Below are 23,112 nucleotides of genomic sequence, written 5' to 3' on the forward strand. Positions count from 1 at the left end.
AGACAACTTTTATGGAAAATCCTTTCCTTAGGATTTTTCCTCCTGAGAAGCTGAGAAGCCTCAGGAACAAAAAGTAAACAATGATTATCTGCTGCTGCTGTGGAATGCAACAGGTGCATCTGTGATTGGTCTCATGTGGTTGTTTGTAATTAATGGCCAATTACAGTCAGCTGGCTTGGACACAGCTGGCTTTGTTATCATTCTTTCCTTGCTATTCTTAGCTAGCCTTCTGATGAAACCTTTTCTTCTACTCTTTTAGTATAGTTTCAATGTAATATATATCATAAAATAATAAATCAAGCCTTCTGAAACATGGAGCCAACATTCTCGTCTCTTCCCCAATCCAAGAACCCCTGTGAACACGGTCACATGTATCCACCTTTTAATTACAAGGACTGTAAATCCCATAACAGCGATGTCCACCTTCCCTTGGTCGAAACTATTAATCCTTGATTTGATGTTCATCTTCCTTTCTCAAGCTGTTTTTCTCTGCTTTATTAAGGCGTGAGATAAGCATATTTCCTTTATATATATTCCAAAGCTATAGTTTGGATACAAGCAATATTCTAAAATTATACTTCAAAAGGTTACTATTGTAGAACTTGTTATGAATAAGAAGCTTGACTAGGTCATTATTCAAGCAGCAGTCAATTTATTAATTATTTTGGTAAAGTATGAGCAATACAGCGCTGGGTACAGCAGGGGAAGTTTTCCCTCCAGCTGCACACTGATAGTTGAAGGTTACAGGTATTTATAGGGGCACTCATAAGCTTTTTCAGCAGTTTCTATTCCCAATTTTTATTTATCAGCTGTTTCTAGTCCCAATCTTTACGTCACAATTCTACACGCTATTGTGATTTAGTTTTTCTCAGGATGATCCATGGGCCACCATGCTCCAGGAACGTGGGGATCACCGTGTCTGTGGGCCATTGTCAAGGGGACACGGAATCCTGGCAAACACCATGTCCATGCATCACCATTCCAGAGCCTGATGGCCCTTCAGGAAAAGCCAGCCTGTTTTTTCTCACTTTTTTCCTTTCCCTGAGTTAATGCCACCCAAAGTTTTTGTTCTTCCCCCAAAACCAGCTCCAGCTGCTGTGCTGAGGCTGGCCAGGGAAGCTGTGGCTGGAAGGGCTCAAGGCCAGGTCTTGGAGCATCCAACGAGTCTGGCTGCAGCCAGAGCTGTTAAGGAAAGCTGGACACATCCTTTGTGGATTGTTTGGCTGGGTTTTTCAAGCTGTTTGCAAATTGCAGGGATAAATCCTTGACGTGCAACTTGATTGCTTCTTGCCAGGGGGCAAAGCAGAGGCCGCTAATGGTGTCACAAAGGTGCCAGCTCAGCAGAGCCGACGTCACTTTGATGGGAAATGTGGAAAACGTTTGGTTGCGACCTTCCCAGGCCCAGGAATTTAATTTAATGTGTTTAAATGAGGGCTCGGGTCACTGCACACGCTGCCAGCCTCCAAGCCTGGAGATGTTGCTCCAGCACCTGGAGCAGTGTGTGGAGGGAATTAGGACAACTGGATGTGCAGGTATTGGGAAGAGACCCATCCCAGGCTCCCTCCTGTGGGGACCTGCGGGTGGCACAGTGCAGGCATCCTGTCTGTCCCTATTCCTGGCTGTTCCCTATTCCCATCTTCTCCCTAACCCGGCTGTTCCCTATTCCCACTGTGAAAAAATGCATATTCTATGATTGGCTTTTTGCAAATATTCAAATGAATATTGTATGCGTTGTGTTAGAAAGTTATGCTGTATTTTCTTAAGTAGTGTGTTAAATATAGTTTTAGGTCATAACAAAGTGTTAAAATAGAAACTGTGCTATTTAGGATACTTTTTTTCTAAAGAAAGGACGCGCAGCGAGATAGCAGTGACAGGACACCTGAATCTTTCAGAGAGAGAATTTATTGCTCCATTATCAGAAGAAACAAACTTCTTCCCATTGCAAATACACTGTCAGGATTTGGAGGAAGAAGCTGACACTGCCCAGACAGAATCCTGTGTTTCAATAGAATTTATGCATCATGTATGAGGTGTATGAATATGCAACAGGCCATTGTTTTCAAGGGTTAATCCTCTGTTAACGTGGGTCCTTTTTCGGGCTTGTGCTGCCCAGAAAAAGGTACCCGGACCATCAGTAACTCTTTGTATTTATTGTCACATATTGTCCTAATTAAATTTGTCCAAATTATTATTAATCTAATTATATTACTATTTTTAAACCATTTTATTACTATTAAACTTTTAAAATTTTAAAAACAACTGATTGGCGTTTTTCACACCACCTTCTCCCTAACCTGGCTGTTCCCTATTCCCACCTATTCCTAACCAGGCTGTTCCCATTCCCTAACCCGTCTGTTCCCATTCCCTAACCCCGCTGTTCCCTGTTCCTAACCAGGCCATTCCCATTCCCTAACCAGGCTGTTCCTTTTTTCTAACCACGCTGTTCCCATTCCTAGCCCGGCCATTCCCATTCCCTAACCAGGCCGCTCCCATTCCCTAACCAGGCTGTTCCCATTCCCTAACCAGACTGTTCCCATTCCCTAACCCCGCGGTTCCCTGTTCCTAACCCGGCTGTTCCCTGTTCCACCTGCACACTGACCCGACTGTCCCTGGTCCCGCCTGTTCCCTGAGCCCTGTTCCTTGGCCAGGCTGTTCTCTGTCCCCCCTAATCCCTAACCCGGGCCGTTCCCGGTCCCACTGTGCCTGTCACTGTCCCCGCTACCGTCAGAGCCCTCACGGATCGTGGGCGTGGCCTTTCTCAAGGGGCGTGGCCTAACGGCGCCTTCATCACTGCGGCGCGCCGCCTCTCCTGCTGACGTCATCGCCGCGCGCCGCCGCCCTCCGCCATGTCCTTGTGGGTGTCCCGGCTGGGCCGGGCCGCGGCCACCCGGGGCCGCCGGGGCAGCTCCGCGCCGGACAGCGGCTCCGTCCTGCTGAGGGTGAGTGCCGGCGGCTGGGCAGGGCTGTGTCCGGAGCGCTGTCCTGCTGGGGTGGGTGGGCAGCACAGCCTGGGGCCGGAGGTGCCTCACCCCGGGGCTGGGAGTGGCGGCGGGATGCGGGGCAGGCTGGAGCAGAGGCCGGGGAGGGGAGTGCGGTGAGCTTCGGTGGCGGCTGTGGGCAGCGTTGGGCAGCGGTGCTGTGGGGAAAGGAGTGTTAGACAGGAATGGACGCCGCTGTGTGAGGGAGGTCACTGCGCCGCTCGGAATGAGGTTTGTACAGTTAGATAGATAAGCAGTGTTTATGGTGCCCTGAGGGAGGCTCTGAGCAGCTCTCAGAAAGGCCCTGCCTTCACCTCATAGCTCAGGTGGGTCCCTCTAGCCACCTCTCAGAAATCGTGGAATAGTTAAGGCTGGAAGCGGCGTCCAAGCTTTTGCCCACTAAGCCATATTGAAATGAAGCTGTAACTCTCCTGAGAGCGAATTTTGTGTTATTATGTGCCCCAAACCACACAAAATGCAAGCAAAAGTTTTGTGTGGGATCTCTCTTGGGAACTCTGGGGGTGTTGTGCGTCTGGCCTTCAGACTGGAAGTTGTTCCGTATTTTCTGTCTTCTCAGCCTTTAATTTCATGAACGACTTCCCAGTCTAAGCACTGCTGCAGCTGCTAAGCTGAAATGACAGTGCCAAGGTTACTGAGTAACAATTCCTTGTATTAGATATATCAGAGCGTGTCCTGTGTGTGTTCTTAGCTAAAGAATCCATCTAAATCTGCTGATTTCCATCGGTTTTTCCTCCAGGCAAGAATCCACACCAGCCCTGAGCAGAGCAGGCAGTATGGGTGGCTGTCCTACATCCTGGGAGAAAGGACCACCAAGAAGTTCACAGAGCACAGCAAAGTCTTCACAGTGGAGGGGAACCTCTCTTCTGGGAAGGGCCAGCTGGCCAAGCAGTTAGCAGACAAACTGGGTATGTCTCACTGTGGCTGCTTCCCTGAGGGCTGACAGGGTTTGATCGTGGCTCTTGTGCAGAGGAAGCTCACCAGAGCAGCAGCTCCTGCCTGGGGAATGCTGGAGGGAGAGGGGAGGGTCTGTGGGTGGTGCTGGTGAGGCTTGGGATGGGGATTTGTTGTGAGTGAGGCTTCAGTTCTGAGGGAGCCTGTGTGCTCCTGGAGAGCGTGGGTGTTCCACGTGGATGTGCTTGGAGCAGCTCAGCTCTGCCTGGGCTGGGGCAGAGCTCGGAGTTTGGGTTCTGCTGTGGTGGGCACAGGGGCTGGGGCTGTGTGGGAGCTGGGCAAGGAGCTGGGGCTGTGTGGGAGCTGGGCAAGTGTTGCTGCCTGGGGGTCTCTGCACAAATCACCAACAGGACAGGGCTGCTGTGGAACGTGCCTTGAGCTGTTTTATCTTCCAGCATCAGTCTCATTACATGGTTATGGCAATGGGAAGATGCCAGCAGCTCACAGCCCTGACACCAGACCAAGAACTTCACGTTACAACTTACTTTAAAAGTTTTTTGACCAATCACACAAAGCAAAAGCACGTTGACAGTAGTTCTATCCGACCACTGTAAGCACACGTACCTTCAGTAAACAATATTGCTTATTTTGGATACAATACCTGCTTGTAAGCATTAAAACACAGTGCACAGAGCTCCATTATTAAGCTTAGAACTTCCTAGTATCTCAGACATACTTTTCTGTAGCTTAATGAGTTATTCTAGCCAAGCATTAATACACAGACCATTGTTCTGTGTGTCCTTATCTTTCTACTTTTTACATAATTTTTCTGCTGACCTATCTCATGGCTGCTGCTTAGCTCTAATCACAGTTCTGTTATCTCTGAGGCCTGCCTTTTGCAGCTTTCCCAAACCCCTCTGATTCTGTGGATTCCCACAGGCAAGGAGCAGCTGTGTGCTCAGCAGCTGGAGAGGCGTTAGCTGCAAACAAACGCAGCTCATTCCCGCTGTGGGTTCCTTTTCAGGAATGAAGTACTTCCCTGAGGCAGACATCCACTACCAGGACAGGCTCTCAGGGGATGGGCAGCTGCTGCCTGAGAGGTTCAGTGGTTTCTGCAGCCTGGAGAAGTTCTACAGTGAGCCCAAGGCCCCCGACGGGCACTCGTACCGCCTGCAGTCGTGGCTCTTCAGCAGCCGCGTCCTGCAGTACGCCGACGCCCTGGAGCACCTGCTCAGCACAGGTTGGGCTCAGGGGAGGGTATGGGGTGGAAGGTGTTTGTGACGTTTCCAGGACGAGGTGAGAGATGAGAGTCTGACCCCATGATCTCAGAAGGCTGATTTATTATTTTATTTTATGATATTATATTAAAATGATGTTATACTAAAACTATACTAAAGAAAGAGGATACATCAGAAGGCTCAGCAGGAATGATAATGAAAGCTTGTGGCTGACTCAGAGTCTGACGCAGCTGGACTGTGATTGGTCATTAATTAAAAACAATTCACATGTGTGACGGTGTTCACAGGGGTTTTTGGTTGAGGGAAGAGACAAGGATCTGACTCCATGTTTCAGAAGGCTGATTTATTATTTTATGATATATATTACATTAAAATTATGCTAAAAGAATAGAAGAAAGGATTTCATCAGAAGGCTGGCTAAGAATAGAATAGCAAAGAGTGATAGCAAAGGCGTGTGGCTCGGGCTCTCTGTCTGAGCCAGCTAACCTGTGATTAGTTATTAATTACAAACATCTAACATGAGCTAATCAAAGATCTACCTGTTGCATTGCACAGCAACAGATAATAAATGTTTAAATAAATGTTTCTTTTAGCATAATTTTGTTCCTGAGGCTTCTCAGCTTCTCAAGAGGAAAAATGCTAAAGAAAGGATTTTCCATAAAAGATGTCTGCGACGCGTGTTTGGATAAACAATCTCCAGACCACATTCCAGAGTAGCAAAACATGGAGAAGCAAAGGCTTCTCATCTTCCCAGGAGAAGAAATCCTGGTGGGGGGATAGATGGTAGGTCAGAGAAATTCCTGGTGTTTTGCAAATATGGCATTGCAAGTACACTGTGTGGAAGGCAAGCTGGTTAACAGCAGGGATGATCTCCATGGAATTTCCCAGGAGTTTGGAGTGGCTGTTTGCCCATGCACTTGTCTGAAACTGTGGACATAGATGCAATAGGTTTTTCAGGGAATACAACAGTAACCAAGGACCTTGCAGCTCCTTCTGTTCCAACCTGGAGCCTGTTCTCCCTTGCAGGTCAGGGCGTGGTGCTGGAGCGCTCTCCCTACAGCGACTTCGTGTTCCTGGAGGCCATGCTGAAGCAGGGATACGTGCACAAGAGATGTGAGTTCCTGCCAGCACTGGGAAGCTGCTTGGCCATAATCTCTCAGAAGTCTGGTAGTTAACTTTGCTTTAAAAAAGAAACAAAACATTCCTGCTTGGAAGGAGGGATTCCTTTAAGTGTTCGGTGTTTGAATGTTGCTGGGTTGAGCTGGGGTGGTTTTGGTGGCAGTGAGAGGACAGAAGATAAAAGGGCATGAATTGAAATTCAAAGGGGAGTCAAACCCTGGAGCAAATCACCTGGGATCTCCCCCTTGGAGATACTTACAGTGCTGTGGGTGGAGTTCTCAGCAGAGTGGTTGAACTGAGTGATTTGGGGATGTTCCTCCCAACCTGAGTGATTTGGTTTGGGGTTATGGGCACTGAGCTCCTGCCTGTTCTTAGTAAATCTGTTCTTTTGGCTGCTCCTGAGGTGGATGTAACTTTTCTGTACTGCCTCCTGTTTTTGCTGTTGGATTTAAGAGGTGTGTATTTGTTTTTTGCCACCTGCTCTAAGTTATTGGATGGCTTTGAGAGCTGATTATAATGACATGTGTCTGCATTGCTAAGACAGCAAAGCCCAGCAACCCACAATTTAATACAAAATCCCAGTTTGGATTCTACCGGGATCCTTAGGGAGCAAACGTCTTGATTAGAGCTACTGCTGCTTATTGTCTCTAAATAGTGGAGGAGAAGCAGAGATTCCTGTAAACCTGAGCCAGGAATAAAGTCCCTCTTTGATACAACTGGGTTGAGATTCTTAGATCTCAGTGCATGGAACTTCTCTGGAGATTAGTTTTTCTGTAAACTTCCTGAATTCTGTTTGAGGAAAAGCATTAAGCATGACCTTAACTTGCTCTGTAAACCCAGAAGAAGAGACTGCAGATACAGACGTGGGGAATGTGATTTATTTGTGTTTCACACAGGCCTTGATCACTACAAAGAGATCAAGGAGATCAGCATTTCTGAGTTCCTGCCACCTCACTTGGTCATTTATGTAGATGTGCCTGTCCCAGACGTGCAGAAGAGGATTCAAGAGAAGGGCGAGGTAATTTGATCTCTGATTATTGCCTATTTATCTCTTTATTGTTACTTGTCTCTCACAATTGCTGCCTGCTAATGGCTGTGAGATCTGGGTGGTGGTGGTGACTCTGTGGGTATTCTCTTTTGCTTGCATTAAAAAAAAAAGACAAAAAAAGAACTTTTTTGTGTGACTGCACCAATATGTTGTCATTTGTGGGATGAGAAATTGTTTTAAGAGCAGGTGGATTTTTATACCTGGCTGTGTAGCTGCCACTTGAAGAGCTGTGGGCAGGTGATGTGCTGCTTGCAATGCACTTAGAGGTGATTTATTTCTTATTCCTGAGTGCCAGGAGCCCAGCTGGGCTCCCTGGCTCCTGCTTCCCAGTTGACTGCTTCCTCACACCTCTGCTGGGGTTCATGTGTGAGTCACCTGGGATCAGCAGGTTCACTCATCTCCCTGAAATCCAGCAAATCACTGCTGGGTGACTGCTTTATTGAGCTGCTCTTGGCCCTGGAGAGCTGCAGGGTGCTTTTGGGGAATGACTAATCTAAGTAAGGTTTGTAATTTGGGGTTTTTTACCCTCTTTCTTTGATACATAGGTGTTTGCAGATGTGTTGTGAGGATTCAAAGATAACACAATTTGTCTTGCCTTGTTGAAAGGCTATGGGAAATGCAGTTCAACTCTGGAAAACCTGACAGATGAAAGGAAAGCTTTGATTGATTAGAAAAAAGTTCTCAGTTAAGAAGTTCTTAATGTATTGGGAGAGCCTGTGAGTTCTTAGCCCTTCTGAGCATGAAAATCAGTGGCATTTTTGAAACCTGTGGACAGAAATTGCTGATGTAACTTGTGCCTTTTTGGGTCAGTGGCAGTGCTGAGCTCTGTATTGGGGAACACAGGGTAGATCAGAGAAATTCCTGGTGTTTTGCAAATGTGGCATTGCAAGTACACTGTGTGGAAGGCAAGCTGGTTAACAGCAGGGATGATATCCATGGAATTCCACAGGAGTTTGGAGTGGCTGTTTGCCCATGCACTTGTCTGAAACTGTGGAGGATAGAGAGGTGCAATTTTGGCCTCCTTGTGGAAAAGGTGGACTCAGACAATCTTCTCCTGTTTTCTGGGTGGCTATTACAGCTCCCTGGAATGTGGAGTTAGCAGGGATGAATCAGTCCTTGGATAGCTGGGGCCTGCTCTAGGTATTTCATGGCATGTAAGGAATTCCAAACACTGCAAATCACACTCTCAATTCTTTGAAACTTTCACTGATGTGCATGTGGTTCTCTTCTGCTTATCCCAGAATGAGCCCTTGGCAGGTGGTGGAGCAGACCTTGGGGTCTGTGCTGGTGGGAAAAGATAGGAATATAATTCCACAGCTTTTTCTGTTTGTTTCTTTGTAGCCATATGAGAAGAAGGTGTCTCCTTCCTATCTCCAGAGCATTGAGGATGCTTACAAGAAGACCTTCCTACCAATGATCAGGTTAGCAAAGAAAAATGCTTTGCCTCTTAGGTCTTTGAGCAAAAATGTGTGCAAACCTTAAAATCTGTGCCAATATCAACAAATCATGTGGAAAAATCCTTGTTGTGCTGCAGGGTACAGTAGTGTGCCCCAGTGAAGGGGTGCTGCAGTCACAACATGAGAACTGAGTGTGGTTAACTTCTGCCAGCCCGGGAGCCTGATGCCAGTGCTGGAAGATGAAAATGGGTTCAGGAGTGGTGTGCGCAATGCCACAGCTATGGCTCTGTGTGTCTGCACAGCCTGAGGGGAGAGTGAGGCAATTCAAGCTTTTCTCAGGCCTTTTTGGAAGGCTTTAGGGCTTTTCTCTCCTCAGAAATTCCTTGCGGTTGTCACAGAATCCCAGAATGGTTTGGGTTGGAGGGACCTTAAAGCCCATCCAGTGCCACCCCTGCCATGGGCAGGGACACCTTCCACTGTCCCAGGGTGCTCCAAGCCCTCTTGGACACTGCCAGGGATCCAGGGGCAGCCACAGCTTCTTTGGACACCCTGTGCCAGGGCCTCAATGCCCTCCCAGGGAACAATTCCTTCCCAATGTCCCATCTAACCCTCCCCTGTGGCAGTGGGAAGCCATTCCCTGTGTCTTGTCTCTCACTGGGTTCCGCTGGCTTCCTCTAGCTGGGAAGCAAAAACATGTGCCCTGTAAAGCTGGGATGAAGCAGAGCTTGCCAGTTCTCCCAGTTCTTACAAAAGAGCTCTAGGAAAATTAAAACTGTTCCAAAAATCTGAAAGCAGAATTGTGGTCCCTCATAATTCTGGGAGGGAAGCTCTCAACGGGTATCAGGTGAATTAACTGTGACATTAATTGTGAATGAATTAACTGTGAAGCTGTGTTGTGATGTGTGCAGAAGGCTGGTATAAATCAGAGTGGATTCCCAGGTGCTTTGTAGCCTGTGTGTCCCCCTGTGCTTGCTCCATCTCCACAGGTGGATCAGTGGGTGGCTCTGCCAGCTACTGAAGTGAGTAACTCGATGTTGAGCTTGTCACTCATGCAGGCAGGGCTTGGTGCTGTCACAGATGGTCAGTGGCCTCTCTGTGTGTCCCCACAGCCAGCACATGGCTCTTGGAAGGCAATGGGAAGCCTTGGGAATGTCATTCCCTGAGGGCAAGCTGCTGCAGTCACTGGTGGGAGCCAGCTGCTGCTGTTCTCTGGAGCACAGCCAGCCCCACGTGCATCTCGTGGTGCTCAGCCAGGCTGAACCTGCTGTGATTTCACCTCCTTGCCCTCTGTGTGGGCATGGGCAAACCTCAGCATCCTGGCAGGGTTTGGGCTCCCAGCAGCCTGGAGTGAGCTGTGTGGTGTTTCCTGAGACCCCCATGGAAGGAGGGAATGATGAATCTGACTCCATGTTCTTAGAAGGCTAATTCATTATTTTATGATCTATATTATATTAAAGAATACTATACTAAAACTATATAAAGAAAAGAAAAAGGATACAGACAGAAGGCTGCAAGATACTACTGAAAACTCATGACTCCTCAGAGTCCAACACAGCTTGGCTGTTGTTGGCCAATAAGTAAAAACAATTCACAGGTTGGATAAACAATCTCCAACCACATTCCAAAGCAGCAAAACACAGGAGAAGCAAATGAGATAATATTGTTTTTCTTTTTCCGCTGAGGCTTCTCAGCTTCCCAGGAGAGAAATCCTGGGCAGAGAGATTTTTCAGGAAATATGACAGTGACAGATCTGTGTCTCTGTGCCCTGCCTGGGGGAGCTGGGAGTGTGTGAATCCAGCTCTGTGCTCCTCAGGGTGGCTCTGTCTGGGGTAAATGCAGAGGCCACAGCTGCATTAACTGTTTGTGTGCTGGCAGGGCTGCAGGGGCTGTGTTCATGCCTAGCTGTTACCTCTTAGCCTGCCTAGTTTGATTCCCTGACTCCTGGTGATGCCCAAAGTCTGGTCCAAACAGGCTAGAAAGAGTTGTTATAGACTGCTGAGCAAACTCTTGCATGCTTTCCTTGTTGAAGTTTGTTTGCTTGCTCCTTGAAAAGCAGTTTGTTACTGGGCAAAACTCCTGTTATCTTGTGCTGTTCAACTGGAGCAGCCTGGTGCTGCCTAAAGTGGTTTATAGTGGGTTTTTGCTTTAAAATGGAGGCTTTCTTTCCAGTTGACTTGTTATGAATGTCTTTAATGTTTTTATTGGTGGTGAGATTTGTGAGCTGGGTGCTGTGGCAGGTTCTGCCTGGTGATTTGGAGCAGTGTTTGGGTTCTGTTTGATTTTTCTCTTTTCCTGGAGCAGAGCCTTGAGATTGGTAATGTTCTCTTTCATATCCAACACTGCTTCCACTGAGCAGCTGTTTTCTCTTAAGGAAAACTCTGATAATCTGCAGAGTCACTGAGCAGCTGTTTTCTCTTAATGAAGCCCTGATAATCTGCAGAGTCAAATCAAGAGATGGGATGAAGTGATTTGATGGGCATCCTTGAGGCAATTGTTGGTGAAGGTTGACCTCTCCCTTGGGCTGATATTGAGGAGAATCTCTTATTCCAGGTGCCTGCCCCATCCCTGGAAGTGTCCAAGGCCAGGTCCTGCAGGACTTGGGGCAACCTGGTATGGTGGAAGGTGTCCTGGAGCAGGATGAGCTTTAAGGTCCTGTCCCACCCAAACCATTCTGGGATTCTGTGAATTTTTCTCCATGCTCTTAACTTTGCTGTGTGATGTTTGATTTAGTGTCCACACTGGGCAGCTATTCCAGGGCCTTCCAGTTTTTCCAGCTGGAAACAGCTCTTGCTGAATATGTGAGGTGTGAAAGGTTCATGTAGGAGCTCCTGTTGTAGTTCTGCTCTGCAAGTGCCTTTTCTCTGAAGGCAGCTGGCTGATTAAAAAACCAATCTTCTAACCAGGAAACATTACCTTTTTTAAAACTGTTTTTACACTTACAGACCATGCTGCCTGCATTTGTATTCATTCAGCTAGCTCAACCTGAGTAAATAGTGATAAATGAATGCATTCGTCTCTTGAGGTGACTCACAGCTAGTCATGCACTTGGAAAAAAGAAAATCTACCACAGTTTTGGGTTAGACTGAAAATTTCACTTATTTTCAGGTAGATTGGGCAGTGGTAATAGGGGCAAGTATCCACATTAATTAAATGAACACAAATTCATGTGTGTAGTTTTTTAAATTTTTTTTCAACTGAAGTTATGTTGATATTCAGGCCATTTGCCTTTTAAAAGCAACTTTCCAGCAGCAAAGAAGCAGCTCACAGGTGCAACAGGAATTGAATTGCAATAGCTAGGAGCAATCTAAAAATTTGCAATCATTCTGGTTCAGTGTTTATGCCTTTTAACTTCATTTCTGTTCCTTTTGGAGCTGGGGGGGAGGATGGGTAGAGCAGTTTTATCAGGGGAATTAAATTTCTGTGTTCTTTGCAGTGAGAGCTGTGAAGTTCTGCAGTACACAGCAAGTGCAGCTGAGGATGTGGAGAAGGTGAGTTTTGCATTTCTGGGAGTAAGTTTAAAATATTTCCCTTAGTTCAGTGAACTTTTCCCCTCATGGAGATTACTGGCAGGGTAACAGAAGCCTTTTGCTTGGTTATTATTAACTTTCCTCTCTGTTGTTCCTGAGGGAAAGAACACCAAGGTTTTTGAGACTCTGGACAGGTTTTGGGCCCATTTCAGTTCTAGGGATAGATGTCTGTTAAGAGCAGTAATATGATGTTGGCTGGATAATAACAGTTACAATAACAGTTATCCTCCATGGAAGCTTGCCAAGGAATCATCCCCACTTGGGAGGAGGGAGAGCAGACTTGCACATGGGCTGTCTCCAAGGGCTTTTTGGGACTTGATCCTAATGAGGTGGCATTTTTACCCTACTTGTACACAGTCCAAACTCCCTCTCCTATGTTATGTGCATTGTGATCTTGGCAGAGAGTTGAGTAATTTATACATATGTGTGGTAGCCTGTACCTCATTAAGCTTATTAGCATTTTCAGAGCATGCATTTTAATGTTTAACTGCCCCTTAACAGACTAAAACTACATTTTTGCCTGAAGTGTCCTTCAACATTCTGGTTATGTGACTGTGTGAAGCAGAAAATATTGATGAGGACTTCCCTGGTGCTAAAATTAACATTCCATTTTCCCCCTTAGGTGCACTGCTGCTTGTTCCCTTTTGCTCCCTTTATAAGAACAGGGTTGTGTGCCACATTCTGGGTCCTCTCCTGTTGTGGATGGATTTTTTTTTTATCATTATCATTAATCATTGTTATTGTTATCATTAGTAACCTTTATTGTCAAGTGCAGGTTATCATTAATAACCTTTAATAAACCACACTGTGGGACAGTGTGGGTTTATACCCCTAAAAAAGGGCTGGTGGCTTCAGTGTGACAGCAGATAATAAACAGAAAAAATACACAAAAAATCAGGCTGGCATGAACAAAATGCTGAGGTTGTGATGTGAATATGGAGAATCTAGAGCAATTAATTTGCTTTTTCTGGATAACAACTTAGAAGCAAGGATAGGAGTTGAGAGCTGTGGTGTTTCAAGATGGGTACTTGGTGAATGAAAGGAAATTTGGGATGGGGGTTAAATGCCTGGTTTTTCCCTGTCCTTCTCTCTGGACATATCTCCAAGTGGTCAGAATAAAGCAGGTTGTTTCCTCCTCAGATTGTTTTTGTAGTAAACCCCATTGCTAGAGATTTGATTTAATCCTTTCAATCAGGGTTTAAAGTCAGTTAAAGCTCTTACTGTTCAAGCAGTGACTCTCCTGAGCTCAGCAATCTTGTCATTGCTCTAAATAGGCTCATCAGATGCACCAGTGGGCCCTTAATTTGCTTGGACAAATCTGGACTTGGGGAAGGATTATTATTTGGAAGTTAAAGTAAAATGCCACAGAATGATTAAGGTTGGAAAAGACCCTGTAAGATTATCCAGCCCATGATGTCATTGTTGGGTGTTGGTGGTAGATTCTGATACTTGGAAGAATTCAGTTGTTTTTTCTGCTTTTTCTGTTCAGATTCAGTTTCCTTTTGGGATGACACAGAAGAAATTTGGACATAAGGGCTTTGGCTTGTAAGGTGTGTGTTCACACAGGTTGACAGAGAGCAGTGTTCATCAGCCCACTCCAATCTGTTTGCTTAGGGATTTGGGAACTGAATTTTTTTATGGCCTTATAGTTTAATAACTTGTGGTTTGCTCAGAGCACACATACACAGCTTGGAAATGACTTTTTAAGTGTCCTAAAAGGGTCAGTTGGGGTTTCCAGTTGTAATTAACTTTGGTTGTGGTGGCTGAAGGGGTAATGAGTGCTGAAATGAGCTTCATTAGGATGTTTCACACTTGTTTAGCTTGAGGGTAAAACTGGGAATACAAAGTTAGCTGTATGTTTAATTTCTTTTAAAGCCTTGGATATTTGCTGATAATTCCTGGGGATTGGCAGGGCATTCCTTATAAATTAAGAATTTGTTCTTTTGTCCTGTTTGGGAAACTGATGCCATTGTTAAGGAGCTGCTGGGAGAGAGATCTTCTGATGTGATGGTAACAGTGAGCAAAACTAATTTGAATACAGATTCCTTTCCCCCTGTAGCATATTGTGAGCCCATTGTAGCAACTCTGATTAGTGCTGTGACCAGATTCAGAGTTTCCAAAGCTTTGCTGTGGAGTGGAGAAGGAATTGCTTTTGTTCAGCTTGTCAATTAAATAATTCCAAGAAATAATGGCTGTTTGAACAAACTTAACTTACACCTCTTGTCCTCTTATCTTGGAGTTATGTTGCAGCAGTTTGTGCCTCAGAAGTGTTTATTCACTCTTGTCCAAATAATTATTTCTTACCATGAAAATTCTGCTAAGAGTGGATCTTTACAGTCAAAGCTACTTTGTAATAGCACGTGGTTATAATTTTTGAAGTGGTAATAGCTGGGATTTAGCGTTTGCAGGGAATAATTACAGTGCATTTAATGTAAAGAACTCAATGATGTTGATCATTCTGTCACTTCATTGTGACATGTGCTCACCTGTCACTGGGTTGACAATGTGCCATGAGGAATTTGGCCACGACCTCAGCTTTATCCTTTCCCCATGGAAAAGGTCTCTGGCAAGGGATGTTTGGAGCTGTAGCAATCCACTCCTTCCCAGGTTGCTCCAAGGTGCCGTCTCCACCTCATCAGGCACCTGAAGTGCATCTTCCTGACACTGGGGCTGAGCTTTCCCTCAGCTCCAGGCAGCCAGGTGTGATAAGCAATTACCTCCTGGAGCAGCAAAGATCTGTTTCCAAGTGGAGCCAGGCTGCAAGTGAAGCTCAAACCAGGGATTGATAAGTTTGGGGATGCTGAAGGAATGGTTTGCTGAGCTGGCATTGTTTATTTGAAGGGTTCTTGAGCTGTGAGTGTTACCTTTCCTTTCATGCGTGGCTGGGTCCTGGTGGCTGGTGAAATCCTGAGCCCTTGGACTCCTCTCTGCAGCTCCTGAGTTTCCCAGCCTGAAATGTGCCTTTGTTTCTGTGCTGTGACCCACAGAGCACTGAGGCAGATGCCACACCTGCTCCCCTGCCTCAGAGAATGTGTTACTGGGAATAAAACTGACCAAACTTTAGTTTTGTAACAAAAAGGAGTCAAATTTAGACTTAGCTCCATTTCCTCCTCATTCTCCCTCAGGGGTGAACTTGTACCTTCTTGGCTTTTCAGCCCCAGTGGCAGGTTAAGGAAGAATGGCTTGGATCTGGTAAGAATTTGGCAGCAAGGCACCTCTCAGCCAGTTGATTCCCTGCCATCCAGAGCTGAAAAGAGCACAGGATGTCAGGAGATGCCCACGTGTGTGCCCAGTGCTCCTGGCAGGGCTGCAGCCTCCAGGAGTAGAACTGGGAGATGATCATGTTATCTCTAGACATTTGCCTTGTTACCACAGCTCCAGCAGTGAAGCCTTCCTCATTTGTTTAATAACCTGTTCTGATTATTTAATTGATTTTTTTTTTCACCCCTTAGTGAGCTTTCTTTTCTGATTCCAGGTCGTTGAAGACATCGAGTACCTGAAGTTTGACAAGGGGCCATGGGAGGAGCAAGATGATGTTTCTTTCCATCACTTGAGACTTTTGTAAGTGTGACTTGTGTAAGATGTCATTCATCCACTGAGCAACGAAATCCCAGGGAGAATGGTCAAAACCATGAGTTTTTAAAAGTGGGGTTACATTTTGTAATGTTGGTGCTTGCACTGGATCATGGTGTAGCATTTTTGCTGTTGATTGTTGAGACAAGAGACTCCAGACAAGTTTAGGAGTGGTTTTTGTCAAAGATCCCTGTCTGCCCAGTTGGAAGAGATCAGACTCAGACATTGGAAAATGACTTGTATTTATATAGAATTTAATTTGATTTTAATAATTCTTTGCAAATGCATCATGTTGAATTTATTTATATAAAATACAAAGATGTATATAAACAATATAGCTGCACTTTTAAGGCTGTTAATGCCAGAAGTGAGACAGGCTCTCCATTTTGCTGCAACTTCATCTCCATATTGAATGTGCAGGTGGAAATTTCAGTATAGTTAAATTTTTAAAACAAAATGTAAGAGTTATATTATTTTCATTATTTCCTGGTCATCTCACAGGTTAATAGAAACACAGGTTTTTAAATTGAATATGTGCCCTTAAGTTTGTGTCTTTGTGACAGGCATCAGAGAAGCAAGTTAAACTTTTTTTTGCAGAATTGTGATATTTCTTGCATTTTACTTTTCTGTGCTATTACTTTAAATAACTCCTAAAAATAGAGATAATGCTCCTATTGTATGGTTTTTCTATCAAGGAATGAAGCTAGATTGCAGAAGAACAGTGCTGGGTGGTGTCTGAGAGGAACAAGTCATGATTTGGGTGCATTTTATGGGTCAAAGATGAGGTTTTTTTGTAGTAGGATGACATCTGGTGACTTAGGCCCTAAAAAATGATCACAATCAGACTTCCTTTGAAAGAAGAAATAAGTTGCTTGTTTTCCTGTAGCTCCACACTACTACTGCAGGTATTAGGAAAGAATTATTAATTGTGATGAGTAGGAGGGAGTTGAAGGAAACCTTACAATTAGAGCAGTGTGTTAAGATACTGTATGAAAATTCTATTTCACAGTTGTAGAAGGGAATAAATTGCTTTAAGGACTCAATTTTTCATTAAACCTTGGAGGGGGGTGAGTCTCCTGCACAAGGCTCTTGTCACTGAAGGTAATAAGAAATTATTTATTCCTTTGGCAAAAACATGGCTGTTGCAGACATATTTATGAAAAATCCTTTCCTTAGGATTTTTCCTCCTGAGAAGCCTCAGGAACAAAATGTAAACAATGGTTATCTGCTGCTGTGGAATGCAACAGGTGCATCTTTGATTGGTCTCATGTGGTTGTTTCTAATTAATGGCCAGTCACAGTCAGCTGGCTCGGACAGAGCCACAAGCTTTTGTTATCATTCTTTGTCATTCTATTCTTAGCTAGGCTTCTGATGAAATCCTTTATTCTTTTAGTATAGTTTTAATGTAATATATATCATAAAATAATAAATCAAGCCTTCTGAAACATGGAGTCAGATCCTCATCTCTTCCCTCATCCCTGAACCACTGTGAACACGGTCACACATGGGGTTGTTTGAAGATCCCAGAATGCAATAAGCTGCTTATTTAAACCACAAAATCATAAAATATCCTGTGTGGAAGGGACCTACACTGAGCATTGATCCCAGCTCCTGCAGTTTGCTTTTGAATCTTTGTTGTGCTGGGCTGCCAGAGCATGGATAAAGTGGTGACAGCACATCCTGTGCCAATCTTGAGCTCATGCTTTGCTCAGCAGAGTGAGGGAATCCTGGGCAGTGTCTCGGGCAGCCTGGAAGAGCCTCTTAGTACAGGTGTGTGTTTGGACCTGCTCTTTCCCCATGGTAACCCCAGAGGGGCAGGGAGCCTGCTGCAGGCCAGCTGTGCTGGATTCAATGCCCAGCCCAGGTGTGGGTCCATGAGCCCTAAAGGTGATGCTTTTCTCCCTTTTTTCAATGCCCAGGGAGCCTGTGATCCCCTCAGATGGGCAGATATCCCGAGCCCATGTGCACCGTTCCTTTGGAAAGGGCTTTTCCTGCAGGCTCCCGGTGTGCAGGCACATGCTGCCCTCTCCTGGGTGTTCCTGGCCGGCTCCAGCAGCCACTTAGGATCGTTTAGGTTGGAAAAGCCCTCTGAGGTCATGGAGTTCACCATTCTCCCAGCACTGCCGAGCCCATGTCCCCAAGTGCCACACCCACACGGCTCTGGAGCACTTCCAAGGACAGCGATTCCACCACTGCCTGTTCCAATGCCTGACCACCCTTCCAGCGAGGAAATTTCCCCTGTGACGGTGTTCACAGGGGTCTCAGGATGAGGGGAGAGATGAGAATGTTGACTGCATGTTTCAGAAGGCTTGATTTATTATTTTATGATATATATTGTATTAAAACTATACTAAAAGAATAGAAGAAAGGGTTTCATCAGAAGGCTAGCTAAGAATAGAAAAAGAGAATAACAAAGGCTTGTGTCTTGGACAGAGAGTCTGAGCCAGCTGGGCTGTGATTGGCCATTAATTAGAAACAACCACATGAGACCAATCACAGACCCACCTGTTGCGTTCCCCAGCAGCAGATAATCAATGTTTACATTTTGTTCCTGAGGCCTCCCAGCTTCTCAGGAGGAAAAAATCCTAAGGAAAGGATTTTTCATAAAAGATGTCTGATACACATCTTCCCTTCCTCTCCAGCTGCCTAGTCCAACAGAAACCTTTCTGGCTTTTTAAATGTCTCAGGGAGCTCCTCTGCAGCCACTGCGCTGTCTCAGGCATGTTTTTTGTCTGGGCCCTTCCCAGTGACATTTGTCTGTCTGCACTTTTTGCAGAATAAATGCATTTGGGAGGAGGAGCTGCAGGCTGGGTGGCCTTGCCTGTGTTTCTGATCAGCTCCTGGGGGGAACTTGCTGTGCTTGTTGCCTCAGACAACTAAAGCTGATCTGTCCCTGCAGCTCCTTCAGAACCTGGCAGCTCTGCTCCCCAGTGTGGTTTTCCCTGGCAAAGGGAAGAAGTGTCCCTGTTTAAATGGCTGATTGCAAACAGCAGGACTAGAGGGGCTGCCAAGAGATGTGTTGGACCTGGCTTGGAAACTTCTGTCGTGGAGATTTTAAAAGTCTCATGAACTATTAATTGTGATGGTGTTCACAGGGGTCTTAGGATGAGGGAAGAGATGAGGATCTGACTCCATGTTTCAGAAGGCTGATTTATTATTTTATGATATATATTATATTAAAACTATACTAAAAGAATAGAAGAAAGGATTTCATCAGAAGGCTGGCTAAGGATAGAATAGGAATGATAACAAAGGTTTGTAGCTCAGTCTCTCTGTCTGAGCCAGCTGACTGTGATTGGCCATTAATTAGAAACATCCAACATGGGCCAATCACAGATGCACCTGTTGCATTCCACAGCAGCAGATAATCAATGTTTACACTTTGTTCCTGAGGCCTCTCAGCTTCTCAGGAGGAAAAATCCTAAGGAAAGGATTTTCATGAAAAGATGTCTGTGACAATGAATTGTGGAACTTGTGGTGCTAGAAGCTGTTTTCTTTAGCACCCTTGGTTCTCTCTTCACCATAAAATCACAGAATCCCAGAATGGTTTGGGTTGAAAGGGACCTTGAAGCCCATCTCATCCCTCCCTCTGCCATGGGCTGGGACACCTTCCACTATCCCAGCTGCTCCAAGCCCTGTCCACCCCATCTTTTTGCTGCATAAGTTAAAACACTTATTTTTTTAATAAGTTAAAACACTTATTTTGTGATTTCTGCTTTGCAGTGGCTTTTCTAGGTCTGAAGAGCTGTTGTTGCACCTTCTCCCCTTTTCTTGCAGACCTGCTTTTTTTTGGAAGTTTTTTTTTGGTTCTTAATGTTGATGTTGAGTGTTTGCTCACCAGGGGAGTGGCTGTGCCTCACCTTGGCCGTGCCATATCTGTTCTGCCTGGCTAAATGAGGGAATTGGAGTCCCTTTGGCAGAAGGAGGAATGTTAATTTCCTCTATCAACACAGAACTTATCTGGAATGGTTTTGTGATGTTGGCTTTTAGGCCAGTGAATGCTTTTAGGTCTCTCTTGTCACTTGAGTTTTTGTGACTGTGCCAACATCAAGCGTTGAGAAATCACAGCCCAGGCTATGCAGACTCAGGTGGTTTTGTTGGGTTGCCTGGCTTATTTATTTTTTTCTAACCAGTTTCCTTCCCTTACCCCACCTTGCACCTTTGGCAAGGTGCTGCATGCTGAGAGCTCCTTCAGGAAAGTCTGGTAAAGGGTCAGAAAAGAACAAATAGTGATAATTTTCTGCTGAGGGACAGAAAAAAAAGAAAGAAACATAAAAAGTGTCTGTAAGTGCTTCCTGCTGAGCAGGGAATTAGTCCTGGCAAGCGGCTGTGGTTTTGTAGTTAGACATTGTTGTGGCAGGTGTCTTTGGGTGTGCTGTTGCTTAGTATTCCACGTTATTTCTGAAGGTGCAGAGAACACAGAGAAGCCATCAGTAGCTTTCGTTATTTTCTTGTGCAAAGAAATTTTGGGAGCAGCAAGTTTGTCATTTGGCCCTTAACTAAAATGAATTGTGCCTGGGAATTGTCCTTTCCAAATGGCCACTTGGCTGAGATCTGGCAAGGAGTGGATTCAGTGCAGAGTGGATGACCACAAAACCTTATTTCTTTTGTGCCTCTCAGCATATGAAATACACATTTAATGTTGTAGAAGTTAAATATTGTTGTAGTTAATAGGAAGCATCTTTGGTGTTGATCCTCATCTTGGAAAAGGGCATTTATCCTCACCTCTCCCATCTGAACTTCCACTGGGTTATTTTATTTCCTTACAAGTCTCTCTGTATTGGGATAGTTTACAGAGTGAATATCAGGGTATATAAGCAAACCATTTCACTTGCTGGAACTCTTCACTGCTGGGAGGAAAGGTCCCAAAATTTATGATTTGGGGGGTAAAAATAATTGCTCAAAGATGATGAACTTTGCTTTGCTCAGGACGTGTGTTTGATGTGCATGTCAGCATTTGCTGAGCAGTGTAATTCAGTGAAAACAACCCCATTTGCAGGGTTTCTGGTGTTGGATGTAGCGTTTGGTCAGTGCTGACTGGATTGGGATGTGTTTTTGCCAGCCACGTGCAGGTGGCACTGTCGGCCTGTGGATAACCACAGGCAGCAGGAGGCTTTCTAGCAGTTTCTCAGGCATTTTAAATTTGGGATATCTGAAGTGCTGGTGCTGTGCAAAGTGGTGGATTCTGAGATCCATCACTGGAGCTGCTGCAGCTTCCTCCAGGTATTCCAAGGCAGGATGCTGCCTCCTTCCAGACCCTCTCTCTGTCTCAGTACTGCTCCATTTAGCATGGGAATTTAGCAGGGTAGTGTGTGGCATTCAGTAAAACCACTGGTTTTTACACTGCTTTGATAGAAAGCAAAAAAAGCCAGAGGGGGATTCATGGAGAAGGGTCCCAGGAATGATGGACGATGAACCTGGGAGGGGAAATGGAGAAGCAGGAAGTTGGAGCAGGAGCAAACTGGAGGCAAGGATGAGGGGCAGTACGTGTTTGGAAAACAGCCCAAATCTTTGGAAGCTTTATTTAACACAAAAGTAGCTCTTTGATCATAGATGATGATAATGAATCCTAGAATGGTTTGGGTTGGCAGGGTCCCTAAAGCCCTGCCCGCCCACCCCTTGCCGTGGGCAGGGACACCTTGCACTGGGTCAGGTTGCTCCATCCAGCTTGGCCTGGAATATTTCCAGTGGTGGGGTGGGTGCAGCACTTGGCTGTTGGTGGGGCAGGGTGTGACCTGAGTGCTCCTGTTCCCCTCAGCGTGCAGGACAAGGCTGCAGTGATGGACACCGTGTCCATCCCGCGCTTCATCCCCGAGATCACCATCGGCGGCACCGAGTTCGACAGGATCTACTACGAGTACCGGGCGGTGAGTGCTGCTGGGGACACTGCTGGGGACAGCTGGGGACACTGCTGGGGGCTCCTCATTGCTGGGGACACTGCTGGGGGCTCCTCCCTGCTGCAGACATGGCCAGGGGGCTCCTCGCTGCTGGGGATAGCCAGGGGACATGGCCAGGGGGTCCTCGCTGCTGATGACAGCAGTGTCATGCTTTTTATAAGCTACATGCACATAAAATTTGGTGGATGATTGATTGATGATTTATGATCATGGTTTGTGTTTTTGTTTGGATTTTTTTGGGGGGGGAAATCAGTTCTGGGGTTAATTCTGTGTTTGTTTAAGGGTGGTTATGGAGTGATGATGGCGGTTGGTTATTGGTTTTGATACTAGGAAATGCAGAGGGAGGTTAATTGAAAGTGTGTTGATGATAAATGGTTTGGATAATGTAGGGATGTATGGTTTAATTATTTAATAAAAAAATAAAAATGTCAAGATAAAAAAAAATGAATGCGTAAAATGGGATTTAAATATTAGTTCCTAATAAATGATAAAATAATTATGTCCAGCAACCATTGCATTATCTGTTGTCTAGAGGTTGGTAGCAGCCAGGGGGCTCCTCACTGCTGGGGACACCCTGCCTGCCACCCTCCCATTGCTCCTGGGAACTTGTGCATTTTGCCCAAATTCCCACCTTTTTTGAAGTCTGGCTTCCCCCCCCCCAGGGGAACAATGAAACAAATGGTTTGTTTCATAAGCTGATTTTTTTGTTTTTTGGGGTTTTTTCATCTTTAGATGTGGACTAAAGGATAAATGGTTTTCATTTGTTTCTGTTTCTTGTGCCCTGATGAGTCTGTGACCTCTGAAATCCTAGAGTCCCTTAAGTCAAACAAGAAAAGTGGGAACCCATGGCGAGTCCTTATCGAATGCTGAGGGAGGGGGTGTTTTTTCAGAGGAGGAATGAATGCTGCCTCGCTTCCCCAAAGTGCTGTTGCTTTAAATAGAGTGTTTCTGCACGTGGGCACACATCCAAAGCCTGTTGTGCCCAGTGCTCTCATACACCTCATGCAGGCTCCCACACAGGGTTTTAATTAGCTCCTGCCTTGCTGCTTCTGGAGACAGCAGCTTCCAATCCCCCCGGAGCTCTGCCCTCGTGCTGCTCAGTGCTCCTCTCCCTTGCCTAAGGCCCAGGTATTGGAGAAGCTCCTTGGAGAAGTTGTGGAGCTGATGGTAATTAATGCTGAGTGGCCAGAGTTACAGGTGAGCCTCTGTTCTTATTATTTTCCAAGCAGTCCTGAAGACAAAGGGAGGAGTATACAGTATAAATTGTTAGAAGCCATGATTTGCATCATCCAAACCCTATCATTTTTCTTTTCCTGGTATCATACAGTCTCTTACTGAGATGAAAATGTAAGCTACAGATTTATGGACTTGTTTGGGAACTGATGCACCAATGTTTTCTTCTGGAATGGACAGAATATTCCAG

At 45.5% G+C, this 23,112-nt stretch overlaps 1 protein-coding gene across 1 annotated transcript in view; it reads left to right on the forward strand.

Moving 5' to 3' along the window:
- The first annotated feature begins 2,792 nt into the window (after positions 1 to 2,792).
- NDUFA10 (NADH:ubiquinone oxidoreductase subunit A10) overlaps positions 2,793 to 23,112 on the forward strand; it is a 29,217-nt gene continuing 8,897 nt past the window's right edge. Inside the window, exons 1-9 of the mRNA XM_064718342.1 lie at positions 2,793 to 2,939; positions 3,736 to 3,904; positions 4,915 to 5,130; positions 6,155 to 6,241; positions 7,144 to 7,265; positions 8,637 to 8,716; positions 12,126 to 12,180; positions 15,695 to 15,780; positions 21,551 to 21,659. Coding sequence (XP_064574412.1) covers positions 2,847 to 2,939; positions 3,736 to 3,904; positions 4,915 to 5,130; positions 6,155 to 6,241; positions 7,144 to 7,265; positions 8,637 to 8,716; positions 12,126 to 12,180; positions 15,695 to 15,780; positions 21,551 to 21,659 — 1,017 coding nt within the window. The 5' untranslated portion in view covers positions 2,793 to 2,846. The remainder of the gene's footprint in view (positions 2,940 to 3,735; positions 3,905 to 4,914; positions 5,131 to 6,154; positions 6,242 to 7,143; positions 7,266 to 8,636; positions 8,717 to 12,125; positions 12,181 to 15,694; positions 15,781 to 21,550; positions 21,660 to 23,112) is intronic.

The sequence above is a fragment of the Zonotrichia leucophrys genome, chromosome 7 (assembly GCF_028769735.1).
Source record: "Zonotrichia leucophrys gambelii isolate GWCS_2022_RI chromosome 7, RI_Zleu_2.0, whole genome shotgun sequence".
Classification (NCBI taxonomy): Eukaryota; Metazoa; Chordata; class Aves; order Passeriformes; family Passerellidae; genus Zonotrichia; species Zonotrichia leucophrys.